General features: G+C 39.5%; 1 protein-coding gene across 1 annotated transcript in view; it reads left to right on the top strand.

Moving 5' to 3' along the window:
• ATP13A4 (ATPase 13A4) overlaps nt 1-14,876 on the top strand; it is a 145,038-nt gene that overhangs the window by 116,182 nt on the left and 13,980 nt on the right. Inside the window, exons 19-25 of the mRNA XM_019923232.2 lie at nt 3,924-4,087; nt 4,903-5,025; nt 6,285-6,364; nt 7,782-7,824; nt 8,212-8,321; nt 10,198-10,294; nt 12,027-12,099. Of these exons, the coding sequence (XP_019778791.2) occupies nt 3,924-4,087; nt 4,903-5,025; nt 6,285-6,364; nt 7,782-7,824; nt 8,212-8,321; nt 10,198-10,294; nt 12,027-12,099 (690 nt within the window). The remainder of the gene's footprint in view (nt 1-3,923; nt 4,088-4,902; nt 5,026-6,284; nt 6,365-7,781; nt 7,825-8,211; nt 8,322-10,197; nt 10,295-12,026; nt 12,100-14,876) is intronic.

The following is a 14,876-nucleotide window of genomic DNA, read 5'->3' as shown; positions in this document are numbered from 1 at the left end:
AGAGAGTCAGTGATTTCCTAATGCATTCATGATTTTTGAGTGTGTATTGCCTTCCCTTTCTCTGCTCTCGAAGTCAGATGCATTTAACTCTATGAATTCTGGCATCAAGATACAGTCTTGCCCCACGAAAGCAGTCTCTCCCTATCCCACTGTCCTTGAACCCAATTTGATGTTGGAAACTCGAGAATACATTCACCTCCCCTTTGGAGCTTCTCCACCCCCCTCCACTACCACACCCTCCAGTCCAAGAGACTTTTGGATCACTTTTTCCCTCTCCCTTCTTAGCCCCTCTGCCCAACTTCTAGGTGCTGCTGAGTTAGTTTACTACTTATTAGAATTCCCCTTACATTATGACCCTTCTGTTTCAAAATTTTTATTTAGCACTTATTTTACACAGTCTCAGAATCTATCCTTTACCAGTTAGATTTATGTAGAAGTAAGAGCTCATCGCTCACAACACTCCCTCTTCACTTCTTTCATATTGAAATTTCTGTTCTGCTTCTTTCCTTGCTTGGTTGTAATTTTTCTGAAGAATTGTCCTTGGATGGGTTGGAAGGGTGATATGCTCTCTGATCTTTTATATACCCTGAATTATCTTTCTTTGCTCTGTCTGATAGGTGAATGATGTCTTGCCTGGGTATAGTATGTTTGGGTTAGAGTACTTTTTTAAAAAAAATTTTATTGGAGTATAGTTGATTTATAATGTTATGTTAGTTTCAGCAAAGTGAATCAGTTATCATATATCCACTCTTCTTTAGGTTCTTTTCCCATATAGGCCATTACAGAGACCTATATTACACTACTAATGTAGAGAACTCTACATTACAGAGTAGAGTTCCCTGTGCTATACAGTAGGTCCTTATTAGTTATCTATTTTATATATAGAGTCCTTTTTTATTAATGGTCTGTAGGTTTTATTCTTTTGTCTTCCAGTTTTTGGTATTGCATATCACAAGGCCAGTGGAGTCCACTGTAGGTAACTTGTTCTGTTTACATATAATCCTTTTCCTTTAACTTTGGAGTTTAGAAATGTTACCAAGGTGTGCCTATATGTTTGTCTTTTTTCATTAATTTAGTCTGGAACATTGTGAGCATTTTTAATCTGTCTTCTTCTTCTCAGGAAAATTTCTTCTATTGTTAATTAGGGCTTTTGTTCTCTCTCTTTCCTTCTTCCCTTCTGGAATTTCCATTATTCACATGACAGGCTTCTTGGATCTATCCTCTCAGTCTCTTATGTTTTTTTCTTGTAACTCATATTTTAAAATTTTTCATATAATTTTTAAAGGCTATATTCCATTTACAGTTGCTACAAAATATTGGCTATATTTCCCATGTTGTACATAGATCCTTTTAGTCTATCTTACATAACTCTCATATTTTTATAATTTTTCTCTGAGCTTTAAGGGTTCTTTTTTTGCACCGAATTTTTTCAAACTGCAAACTCGGGTATCAAAAATGAGGATGATCTCCTTCAAATCACCTCTTGAATTGTGAAGTTCTTAAATTGTGTTTTGGAGTAGGAGTGACTTTAGAAAACCATGTTTTACCTGTGCTCCATTTGAGTTTCCTAAGTGCTCTCATTATTTTTAATGCAGTTTTCTTCTGTCTCCAGCAGCTAGCCTGCTTTACCAGTCATGTTCTGGTTGTTCTGCCTTATATTTCCTTATCTAGCTTCCAGAATTTCTTAAGTAGGTTTTTATCTTTTTTTGTCAGATGGTTGAGGATCAGGCCTGGGCTGCATGTCCTAAACAACAGACCTCTCGCAGGTGACAGATGGCAAAACGGTCTGTGTTGCAAAGCAGATGGCTGTTGTCGCCCTGCTGAGGCATGTGGAAGAGCCTCTCACTCTCAGGGCTCCCTGTACTCTTCTGATCTCAGGCTAGAGCATCTCCCTCCCCGCAGTTAGCTCTTCTGAGGATTCTCAAAGTATTTTGGTAGAAACCTGGGAGAAACCATGTTAGGGATAGCCAACCGGTTGTTACATTATTTATTTTTAGTGGTTGCTCTACGAATCACTATATCTGTACCTACCCTTTCAAGAAGGCTTATCATCATAAACATCCCCTATTTTCTCTCCTCTGTTATTGTTGTGTATATATGTGTATGACATACAATGAAACCCCACCAGACAATGTTAGAGTTTTAAATTTCAACAGTCAAGAGTTGGAGAACATAAGTGAAGAAAAATCGACTTTATATTTATACAGCTCTTTATTATTTCTGTTCCTAAATGTTCATGTCTTATGTTGCAAGTTTCCCTCTGGTATCATTTCCTTTCAGCCTAAAGAACTTCTTTAAGTATTTCTTTTTGAGCATATCTGCTGGCACAAATTATCTTAGATTCCCTTATCTAAGAATGTCTTTATTTCTTCTTCATTCCTGAGAATATTGTCATTAGCTATAGGAGTCTGAGTTGACAATTTTTTTCTTTCAGCACTTTAAAGATGTTCCACTATTATCTTGCCTTCATGGTTTTTGATGAGAAATCTGTGATAATTTGAATTGTTTCCCTATATGTAATTTATTGTTTTCCCTAGCAGCTCCTAAGATATTTGCTTTATCTTCGGTTTTTTAGCAGCTTGATTATGTGTCTGGGTGTGGTTTTCACTGAATTTATCTTGTTTGGGATTCACTGAGCTTCTTGAATCTGTACATTTAAATCTTTTACCATATTTGGGAAGTTTTCTGCTATTATGTCTTCAAAACATTTTTTTCCTGTTCCAATCTTTCTCCTCTCCTTCTTGGGCTCTAATGACATGAATGTGAGTTCTTTTGATATTCTTCAATCTTTGTTCTTTGTTTCTTCAGTTGAGAACTTCTATCTTGTCATTTATTTCAAGAGTATTAACCTTCACCACATGGAGGAGGATTACAATAGCTGCTTTAAAAGCATTGTCTGATAATTCCAACATCTGGGTCATCTTGAGACAGGCAACTATTGAATTGTTTTTTCTTGAGAATTGGCCAGATTTTCCAGGTTTTTCACATGTTGAGAATCCTGAACATTTTGAATATTATGTTGGGATACTTTGGATCCTGTTAAAATCCTCTAGAGAATGTTGAGTTTGTTGTTTTAGCAAGCAAAACTCTGGAATATGGGAGGTGACTAATATCATAGTTCAATTCTTGAAGCTTTTGCTATCCTTCTTCAGGTTTGCTCCGCACGTGCACAGCTCTGGGTTGAGCTTGGGGCTTACATAGTTCATACACTGAATTACTCTCCTTGTCTAGCTCTCTTCTTTCTAGGATTTCCCTCACAACTCTTCAGGCCTCCAGTGCCCCTTTCCTGGTTCCTTTGGCCAGAAAAAAGTAGGTTTTTCTTGGAGTTTTAGCTATCTGCATAGCTCTGGGACTGGGGCTCACACTCAGGTCAAATTACATGAGAGGAAAGAGAAAAAAAGCTGAGAATCTCTCCACCTTGTAGATTATTTCTCCAAATTTGACTCCCTTTCACATTATGCTATTTGTGTTTACTTTTCAAAGTCCTCAGGTAGGTTTTTTTAATGGTATTTTTTCCAGAGTTTTCCATTGTAATCAGTGGGAGAGATAGATTCTAGTGAGCTTACTCCATATTAGCTGGAAGTGGAACCATGAGATGTCATATTAAACCAGTAGAGTTTTGCTAAACATTTACTAAGCTGTTGACAAATAACAGAAATATATTTGAACTTTTCCTTTTTAATTTTACTTCCCAATCCTTGGCAAAAATATACTAGTAGGTCATAAAGTAACCAGATGAAAAGCAGCAATAATAAGGAAAGGGATCACAGAATCATGGAAGGTCAGGGCTGAGAGAGAACTTAGAGACTAGTTCTTCTCGCACCAAAAATAAGGTCTGAACTCCTTACCCTAGCTTTCTAGGTTCTACGTGAATTGGTTCTGTCTCTTCAATCTCATCTTGGGATACTTTTCCTTTCTTCTAGGTGACAATCTTCAGACTGCAATAACAGTGGCCAGAAAGTCTGGAATGGTTTCTGAAAGCCAGAAAGTCATTCTCATTGAAGCAAATGAAACTACTGAGTCCTCATCAGCATCTATATCTTGGCAGTTAGTCGAAGAGAAGAAACATATTGCTTATAGGAATCAGGTATACCCAAAAGCAGACCTTCTGCCATATTATCTGACTCATCACACAGTGTTGACTACTGAGCAGCTTTGACTGGCAGAGGTGTACAGGTGACCTAGGGTCAACATACTTCTCCAAATGTCTAACATGTATACAGTTCAGAGAACTCAATTATATCATTTTCCCATACCATTCCTACTGAGCTTTAAGGTATGGTGCTTTCCTGGGTGCTGGAAATAATCCATTCTTTTAAACTTAAAAAAGTCTTTAGAAAGAATATAGTAAGTGGGGCTGCAAGTCTAATTTTCCATTTTTTCCCTTGCTTGCCAGCCATCCCACTGGGTTCAAAGGGGATTTAGTCCCTAAGAGAGACACTGCTGTGTGCATTGGAAAATCAGACTATATCTTCAGGGTGGGAAGAAGTTTTATTCATTTATCTCCAATCTTGTCAGTATCCTATGTCTATTATGTCCTTGTGAAACAATATTAATTCTGTAAAAAAAAAAAAGGAAAGTTCTCACCTCAGGGAGGGATTTGTTAAGCTGCAATGCTTTCGTATTTTACCCTTGAAATGTGTGAAATGTGCTTTTTTCTGGGACTCACGGAGATCAAATCAGGATGAGAACAGGACGAGAGTAAGTGTTACCCCCCTGTTCACTAGAGGCTGTTGATGTGCAAAGATTGATCCAGCAAAGAGAAAGTGCTTCTCTGAGGAATCAGGGCCGGAGTGTGACTTTTATAGAGAGATCCCAGACTGTCATTGTTGCCTTCGCTCAGATATGCTTGTGGTCCTAACCACTCTATCAAGTCTCAAATTACTGCGTCTTGCCTTGCAGGACAATTACATTAACATCAGGGAAGAAGTCTCTGATAACAGCAGAGAGGGAAGTTACCATTTTGCCCTGAGTGGAAAATCCTTCCAGGTTATAAGTCAGCATTTCAGCAGCCTACTGCCAAAGGTAAGTTCTAAGAGGGTACCAGTCTCCTAGTAAAGATGCTAACAATGTCACGGAGCATGATCGTAAGTAATTTCAAACCTCTAACTAGGTTAGACATACCTATTGAATGTATCATAAGGGAAGCAGATAGTTTTGCAGAGGTCACTGCTGTTTCATTTCCTGCTAGATTTAAAATAAGTAAATTTGATTAACTAATTATCCATCATCTATAGGATTAAAATATTAGTGACTTCTCAAGTGATAAGGTTGCTTTGGGGGAGCTGTCACTATATTGCTAAGGTTAGGGGATCTCACAGTATAGTGTAAATCCAGCAATTATACAGGAAGGCAGGCCCCAAATAGAGGAATTCCATTAGGTTTTTGATAGAGGACATCTGTACAAAAGAGGGTCAAACTTAAAACTTTTCTGATGAAGAACAAACCCACAATGAGGGCAGGTGAGGTATATACATAAGAAAACATGTGAGCAAACTAGAAAAAGATTGTGTCCAGTGTAAAGCAAAGATAATTTATTTGTATTCAATTGCTCATTATCTTAAGTACTGTCTAAGAAAAAAAGAATGAAGACTTTAAAGCTGAGTGAACAATAAGCTGAGTTTACAGCCAAGAAGAGCAGGGAGCACACAGCTGTAACACAGAAGAATTTAGACTCTGTAGGATGGGGTTCAGGTGGATGGAGCTGGTACAGGTTTTTATACAACAATCCATTAATGTGACAATCCATTAATGTTTCAGAGCCCAAATTAGGCTGGAGATATCAACTGAGTTTCACAGTTGGTCAAGCCCAGATGGTATGGTTAAGTCAAAGACCACAGATAGTCACCCTCTCATCTCTAGGCTATTTTTCTGCTAGATCTGAACAATTTTCTGAGAAGCAGTTGCCTCCTTTCCTTCTCCTGGGATCCTGACCTCTTGTTATCTTGCAATTTCTCATACTTTACTGGTTTAAGGTTCCATCAAGCTCAGGGTTTTTCAGGACGACCTCCTTCATGGCCCCTGAGCTAAATGCCTGTAGGTCATCATTTTCATCAATTATGTCTATTAAGTAGTCATTTTTACTGATTTTGGTCTTCCTGATCACTTATCTGATGACCAAAGTCTCAACATCTGTCTTAAAATCCAAAGAAGGACTTCTTGGAAACAAATATTTTTCTCACTCATGGATATCATTACCCAGTCAGTGTTCTGAATGTTATCAATTACTTCATGTATGACCAGCTGACATAATAAAAAAATTTTCCCTTTTGCGTTCTTTACAGATATTGATCAATGGGACCATCTTTGCAAGAATGTCTCCAGGGCAGAAATCCAGTCTGGTGGAAGAATTTCAGAAACTAGAGTAGGTCTTTACCAATTCAGATGGTGGGAAGTGCATGGAGGCATGACAGGGGGAGAGTAAGGAAGTCACTCAGTTTGGTTAGGGCAGTGGTTCTTAACGTAGCTACACATGACAGTCACCTTGGGAGCTTTGAAAAATTAGCAATACCAGGACACCACCATTCAGAGATTCTGATTCAATTGCTCGTGTGGGCACTTGGACATCAGTATTTTTTAAAAGTTCCTTTCATAAGTCAATTATGCATCCAGAATTGAGAACCCCGCTGAACTAGAACATAAGGGGGACAAGAAATAACTCTGGAAAGGTCATCTGAACTTGGCTCCTAAAGGTACAATGAAAATTTAGACTTCACTTTTACAAATTATTTTCACGGTTATGATACAGGGAGGTCCCTATGACAAGAGATTCACATAACCCTAAAAATATTAAAACATTCTTATGCCAAAGCATCCTCTCCATCCTAAATCAGAAAACTATTCTTAACACAAAGGGTCTCCATTGTCAGAATCCCATCATTGGGGATCCTTTATTTCCTGTTAATGGAAGCCCATGGAGTCTCAGAGGCACCTCTGGTGCTGGACCACACTCACACAGCTCCAACTCCTACCCATCCCTAGTCCACCCTCATCCTCATTGACTCAGTCACTAGGCAAAAGATCTATATTCAAAAAGCCCTATCTTCTCAATATGGCTAAAAACCTCCACAGTAAACTCGTTGCCTTAGGTAGCAGTGTGGAAGAGAAGTACAGCAAATTCTGCAAACACTGTCAGAGTGCTCCTACCTTAAAAAGCAGACTGTCTTTGTCAACAATTCAAGAGAGCGGTATTCATCCGGCCTCAGAAAGCTATCCTGAAATGGGGATATATTTTCTTTCTTCAACTTCTGGTCCTGGCACCACATTTTTGAGTTGAGTGACAGCTGACACGGTGGATTTCCTCTCCAGTTACTATTAATGTCACCAACAATAATTCTTATTTATCATTTTAGAATACATCACTTCACTGAATACTCATAATGCTTGTAGGGGAGAAAAACGATAGTCAAAATGGGGAAGTGATCAGGTCAGAGATCCAGATCTTCTGGCTTCAAATTCTGTGCCTTCCCCACCATGCCATGCTGTCATATAATCGTGAGCATCCTGTTTTACAGCTGACAGAGCTGCCTCCTAGACAGAGAAGTGCGGGGTCTCCTTGAATCGCTTGGAGTCAGGAAGCCTGTATGGGATTTCTTAATCCATTGTAGGAACTGCTGAGTCATACTTTATTTTAGTCAAACCAGACTGTTAGGGAAACTACCTTAAAATAAATAATAAGTTTGAGCCTTAAGTAATGAAGCTCATTTTATCTTTTTAATTAGAGCAATTAGAAGGTAAGATTGCTTTGATCTCCTCTACAATTGACACGGTTCCCCTTTTAGTTACTTTGTAGGTATGTGTGGTGACGGAGCCAATGACTGTGGGGTAAGTAGCTGTCAGTGTGTCAATTGTACTTGCTTCAAGCCCTGTAAGAGATAGTATCCCCTGGGATATATACCACCTCCATTCCTCCTGAAGGAGAAACTGATGTGGGCGGTTTGGAAAGGTTTTAACCAAAGCCACACAATGACTCAGTGGTCAGTACAGACTAAATGGGGAAGAACTTGGTTCTGCATTCCCCACTTCTTTAGCTAGGTGTCCCAGTGCCACCTCTCTCTTATGTGGCAGGCAGAGCAAAATTTGATCATCTCCTGGCCACTGCTTGGGCCCACAAGCCACTTCGTGGGCAGCTTAACTAGCCTTTCTTGTGTGGCCTCAGGAGAGATGTGTGTGAGTGTGCATCTATACAGTAAGCTGACTCTTTGCTTTCAGGCTTTGAAAATGGCTCACGTGGGCATCTCTTTATCAGAGCAGGAGGCATCTGTGGCCTCACCTTTCACTTCCAAAACTCCAAACATTGAATGTGTACCTCACCTTATCAAGTAAGTAGGTACTTTTCCCCAGCATTGTTTTAATGTCTCTTGACTTTTAGGTGCAGACCCCTTTGTTTTGCCAGGCAAAGACCAGTGGAAATGTGTGTCCCTGGGCAGGGAGGGTGCTTTGTGGGAGAAAGCAGTCAAACATTCTACTCTGGAGTGGACTTACCTCCTGGGAAAACAGTGGCATTTCTAATGAAAATCACTGAATAGATTATTTTTAGAAGATTAGAATCTGGAACTTGTTGCTGCTTTGAAAATGTCAATCATACTCTTCTTATTATTATTTTAAATGAATCTCCTTAGATACTTTCTTAATGGAGAATTGACAGAAACTTTCTCTTCCCTACTTGCTTTCCTTTCCTCTTACCTCTTTATGCTTCCTTGGAATATCCTTCCTATCCCCAGTTTTCAGAATATTTATTCATCTTTGCTGCTTCTGCTACAATTTCCCTTGGTGCTTTGTTCCCCTCCCCCAACCCCAGAATATGTACTTCTGCTGCATTTTGTTTGAATGATGGAGATGGTTAGCATTGTGGCTGCTTCTGGTTATTATAACTAGTATGTGTTTACAGTTTATAAAGTGCTTTAATGCCTAGTATCTTATACATCAAAACAGCCTGGAATTGTAGGGATGGTCACTATTTCTTTTACAAAGAAACTGAGGCTCAGAGAACTTGATGTATCGAAGCTCACAGCCATATAGGATTGAAGATTGCATTAGAATTAATTTTGTTTCAATGTGTTTTATATACAAATATCATATTCCTTCCACCACATTAAAATAATGATTTGACTAGGTGCTCCCCGTTTAAAAAATGTATTCATGCATCTGACAAATATTTATAAAGTAGAGACTTAGGGCCAGGAACAGTTGGAGGCACTGGGGACCCAGAAGCAAATAAATCGAACGTCCCTTGATCTCACGAAGCTTTCTTCCCGTGAAGAAGCTGGGCAATAAACACACACAGAAAAATCAGGGGTAGCGTGAAAAGTTGGAAGATGGCTTGGGCAGTAGAATCGGCTGCTTCAGATGCGGTGGTGTGGGGAAGCCTTTCTAAGGAGGTGTGGAGGAGAAACCACCTTCTAGGCGGGATAAACAGCAGCAGCAAAGCCCTGATACAGGAAAAAGTCTAGTTTGAGGATCAGGTTTTGGAATCCCAGGAAACCATTCTGACCAGAATTAAATTTAAACTCTATTTTTTCCCAAAGGAATGAGATAAAAGTGGCATTTCATAAGTACTCTATTTTACACTCTAAATATATACTATTCATTCAAAGTCAATCAACAGTAATACAAATGAACAGGCTTATTGATTCCAGTCTCTTTAAATTTGATGTGTGCCTAATTTGAGCGCGCCTATTGTCTTAGTTCAGTTTTAGAAAAAGTTGGGACTGCCAAATGAAATTTGAATGAGATGTTTGCAAACTCCTGAAGCACCTGAAGCATGAAAATAGCCCCCAAACCTGCAATCTTATTTAAATTCCTCAGTTCACAGATGAAGAAACTGTGACCAAGAGAGGGAAAATGACCTTTCAAATCACATTAGTGAGTAGATAGGAGATCTGGGACCAGTTCCCAGGTCTCCTGACTCAGAGCTGAAATAATGCCTGCAGACAGGACAAGAGTAACTCTACATTCGGGCTCCAAAGCTCCATTAAAGGCCTGTGGACCTTGGCCTGGATTTAGTCTTCCTTGAACATCTAGCACACTGACTGCCGGCTCCCACTGGCTCAAGACTGTCCAGTCTGTCAGACAAACAATCGAATTATCAGGCTTTGATTTTTTTCTTCTGAGCTCAGCTGAACAGCACAGAATAACTGACCTCGTTTCTTTTTGTGACTTTCATTTCATTACTCTTTCATTTCTTTTCTCACACAGGGAAGGACGTGCAGCTCTCGTTACCTCATTTTGCATGTTTAAGTACATGGCTCTGTACAGCATGATTCAGTATGTTGGTGTTCTGCTGCTCTACTGGGTATGACTTGAGACCTAGCCTCTTGATTAGTGAGAGCTAAAACAAATAGCGGTCACTGGCAATTTGCAAAGCCTCTTAAAGAAAGAGTGCACATGGGATATGTCGAGTACCAACAGCCTCTCTAAAACTATCTTTAACGTTTTTGAAAGTAAATCAGAAATAGACAAGGATACAAAGGAAAAGTCGTTGGTGTCAGTTCTCTGACTCTCTGACAGAAGTTTCTCATCTGGTTGTAGCTGAGGTTCAGAACTGAAGGTAAACTTTCTCTCTCACTGTCGTTTTGGCTTGCCTGGACCAGGTCTCTTACCTTCCCAGTTCCAGTGTGGCTCCACCCTAGCATAACATTCGCTAGAGAGGTGCTTCTCTAATTGGGGTTCTGGTAAATGTTTCATAACTGGCTCTCCCGGGAAACACAAGCCCCGATTATTAATGTTTACCAATTTCAATGGCATAACTACTCCCACCATGGCTGATTTCAAGCTATCTACCTGACGTCACTGAACATGGAGTTGGGAAGAGATGTATTATACAGTAGCATACCATTCTATAGTACTTGCACCATATAGATACAAGAGTTGTAAATAACCTTAAGACCATTGATAATATTTAAATGTAGGAAAATGATTAGAGAGTGATGAGTTTGGGCTATTACCTGTGTTTTTAGTGTAATTTATTTAATGGTAAATTTGTATAATTTAAGTTTTTATATTGGCTGTGTTTAAAAACCAGCTCACAGAATTCCTGAAACTTTAGCAGTTGACTTTCATGAGTTAGTACAAAGCAGCATATCACTGATTCCCTGAATACAGGGACTTGAAAATTGGCATATCATGCCCCCCAAAGCACATAGGTCTTGTGATGGTTTTTACTATTTAACAAAATATGAAAGGAGAAAAGACATATCTAGTGTTTGTGAGCTCAACACTTGGGCTTATTCTGTTAAGTAACACTGAGAAAGTGAATTCCATTTGTGCTGAAGGTATCTAGATTCATCTCTATGTCTTGCCCCCTTGCTCCTGGTATGAGGGTTTTTACTTCCGTTATTTTCAGATTATATAAGTCCTTTTCCTCTCACTGATGAATGGGCTGGAAAAGGAGAGGCTGTTTATAGAAATCGGTCCCTAGTTTGGAATCCCAATAACTCATTATGCTCAAAAGTAGAGTTAAACATGGGTCATCATTATCTCCTTTCCACGAAGGGGGTGGGGGGGGGGGGAAGGAAGCAAGTTTCTTGAAATCAGTAAGACATGAACTTTTTTTTTTCAAGAATATCAAGATGCTTTATCAGGACTTTCTAACAACACCCAAGAATGCAATTAGTGGGTTTAGTTGTTCTCATTTTCCATTGGTGAAATTTAGGTAAGATCACCACACATTTGTCACTGACCATTGGGAATGTGTCATTTTGTTGTGTCAGACCAAACCCCAAACTTTCTGCTAACAAGTAGAAAAGAGACTAGAGATGAATCAGAGTGAGATGTTCCCCTCAACAGGGGTGACACTGATGCTCAAAGGAGCAGCCCAGAAAGCACACTGCAGTGGCCCTCCTGGCTAGAAAGGAGTTTGCAGGCTTGTCTTTGGTACCCCTGCCGACACGACCGGGCCCCTGATACCATCTCCTTGGTAATTTACTTGAAAATCCTATGTTGCAGTGAGAAAATGAGTGCAATTGATGTCACATTTCATCCAGAAGGTTATAACTTTTTTGAGCCACTTTCCTTTTTATTTTCAGGAGACAAACAGCCTTTCAAATTACCAGTTTCTGTTCCAGGATCTGGCCATTACAACTCTTATTGGTGTAACAAGTAAGATGTCTTTTAAATTTTCTTCTCAGAGATACTCCCCTCCACTTGCTTCCCTCTGCCCCTGCAGGGTTAGTTCACCATTGAGGGGTAGCAGCTATAGCCGCAGTGATGAGTGACTTATTCCCAAAGGGCTATGGTATGCAGAAAGAGAAAGAGGAAATAGAATCTTCATTTTTAAGTGTTGAAAGTGTTAGCAGAGGAAAAGCTGGCTCGTTGTTTTGCTGTTTTCCACAAAATATAGAGCTTCTATAAATGGTCACTAAACCTTTAAAATGAAAAAAAGCACCTTGAAAACTGACTTCAGTGTGCTTTTAGGTATAGTTATGGTCCAAATGTGCCCAATTTATAGAAGTTAAATGGCTTTTATGTTTCCCACTTCCAATCCTAACCTCTGAGGATTTAGAACAGAGATTAAATGTAATCTTGCCGTTATGCCACTCTCACCCACCACCTCCTAACTGATACATGAATTGTCTCCCCAGTTTCCCCGCTATGGGATTTTTCCCCAGCCTGACCACTATCCATCTTTACCATATTCTCTGCTTTTCTCTCTTATATATGAATGCCACCAGCTTCACTTGTACTTTAGATCCTACCTGCTCCTACCGCCTCAAGGATTTTGTTCCTGGAATGATCTTTTTCTCTATCACCAACTTTTCTCTGGTCCACTGGATCATTCCAATCAGCAGATAAATATATTTTTGTATCTTCTTTCTTTAAAACCTCTTCTGTGACCCCAAATCTACCATTAGCTACTGTCCCCTTTATTCTCAAACTTTCCAACCTACCATTAGCTATTGTCCCCTTTATTCTCAAACTTCCCAAACAGTTGAGTAGACCCACTTTGTCCACTTGCCATCTCTAATTCTATTGTCATTTCATTTCCATCAGCCGGATTCTAACGTTCACGGGCATGAATTCGGATTCTGGGCCTGTGCAGTTGTTTGGTGGAAGGCAGTGGTTTCCTGGCACATATGTAACAGCCAGCTCTCCAAACAATTGTAGATATGCATGTATATGCATATGCATAGAAGCTTATTATAAGCTTTACTAAAAAGAAAAATGTGTAGTGAGCAATTATCAAATAACAATAAAGTATACATTACTCCTTCTTGCAGTTTCCATTTAGCCAGTGTATTCTCACAGAATGCTTTAACTGAGTTTCATCAAAGTCTTGTATCCGTAGTCAATATATTGTTGTGATTGATGACTGAAATAGGTCTGATGTGAATGAATGTTTGTTGACGTTTTTCTTTACCTGAGTGAGCAAAACAACACAGGCTTATGCTGAAACTTTAATCATTCATCAGTCATGTGAGCAACTTATTTGCTAATTTGGATAATAGTTCTTGAAATCTGGAAGAATATTTCCTCAGTTAAAAAACAATTGTTCATGATGTAATGGCTACAGACGTGACACACGTTTAAGTTCAATCTCCATTATTAACTTTAAGAACAGAGATAATGCTAAACTGCAGTCAAATCATTAGGACGTTATCAGTTCTGAGGATTCATTATCTTGGTTTTTTTTTTTGCGGTACGCGGGCCTCTCACTGTTGTGGCCTTTCCCGTTGCGGAGCACAGGCTCCAGACACGCAGGCTCAGCGGCCATGGCTCACGGGCCCAGCGGCTCCGCGGCATGTGGGATCCTCCCGGACCGGGTCAGGAACCCGCGTCCCCTGCATCGGCAGGCGGACCCTCAACCACTGCGCCACCAGGGAAGCCCCCATTATCTTTGTTTTTAAGATAATATTTATTTAATTGCAGCTTTATATAGTATTCTTCTAATAATGGCCATATTTAATAATTGGCTTACAAACTTAGTGGCAGTTGGCTCTTGTGAGCTCGTATGAGCCAACTCCAGACACCGCTGGCTGGGAGGGTCCACATTACTGATACATTCAAAAATACCAGAATATACACACTACTGTATATAAAGTAGGAAAACAACAAAGACCTACTGTATAAAACAGGGAACTATACTCAATATCTTGTAATAATCTGTAACGGAAAAGAATCTGAAAAAGAATATGTGTGTGTGTGTGTGTGTGTGTGTGTGTGTGTGTGTGTGTGTGTATAACTGAATCACTTTGTTGTACTAACACAACATTGTAAATTAACTATACTTCGATACAAAAAAAAAAGTACCAATCTTAGACTGCCTCTTCCACATGCCTCCTGGTCTTGCTTTCACACTGTTTCCACTATTTCATCTTATACCTTGTCGTCATAATCTTAACAGCTATCACGCCAACTTATGGTTTAAAAAACTTGCTCAAAAGCTTTGCTTTCAGAGAACATATGCAAGGAGAGTAAGTACTATGCACACTTCGGCTGTCTCTTCCCCCACACTGCTCTTGTCAAGTGCACCAATGAATTCCTTGCGGTCAACAGTACTGATCACTTCTCTTTCCTCATTGTACTTGGATCTCTCAACAGCACTCTTATCCTTCAAAAGGTTTCTTCTCTTGACTTTTGTGATGCCACACCCTGCTGAATTATCTATTGCCTTAATGAATACAGCTTCCTCATGTCTTTTGCTGGTCTCTGCTCCTTTACCTGTGCTCTAACTTTTAGAATGTTCCAAGGCTTGCTTGTTCTTAGGTTCTCTTGTCTTTTCAGTCTACACAATCTCCCTAAGTGATTTCAACCAATGCTATGGCTTTAATGTTATCTGTATGCTGATGAATCCCAAATTTATGTCTCTAGGCTTGATGTCTATCCTAAATTCTGGAAATGCAGCTGCTAAGCATCTAATCTTGGATATTTACCAGGAC

The sequence above is a fragment of the Tursiops truncatus genome, chromosome 4 (assembly GCF_011762595.2).
Source record: "Tursiops truncatus isolate mTurTru1 chromosome 4, mTurTru1.mat.Y, whole genome shotgun sequence".
Classification (NCBI taxonomy): domain Eukaryota; kingdom Metazoa; phylum Chordata; class Mammalia; order Artiodactyla; family Delphinidae; genus Tursiops; species Tursiops truncatus.
This window is presented reverse-complemented; position numbering and strand designations above follow the sequence as displayed.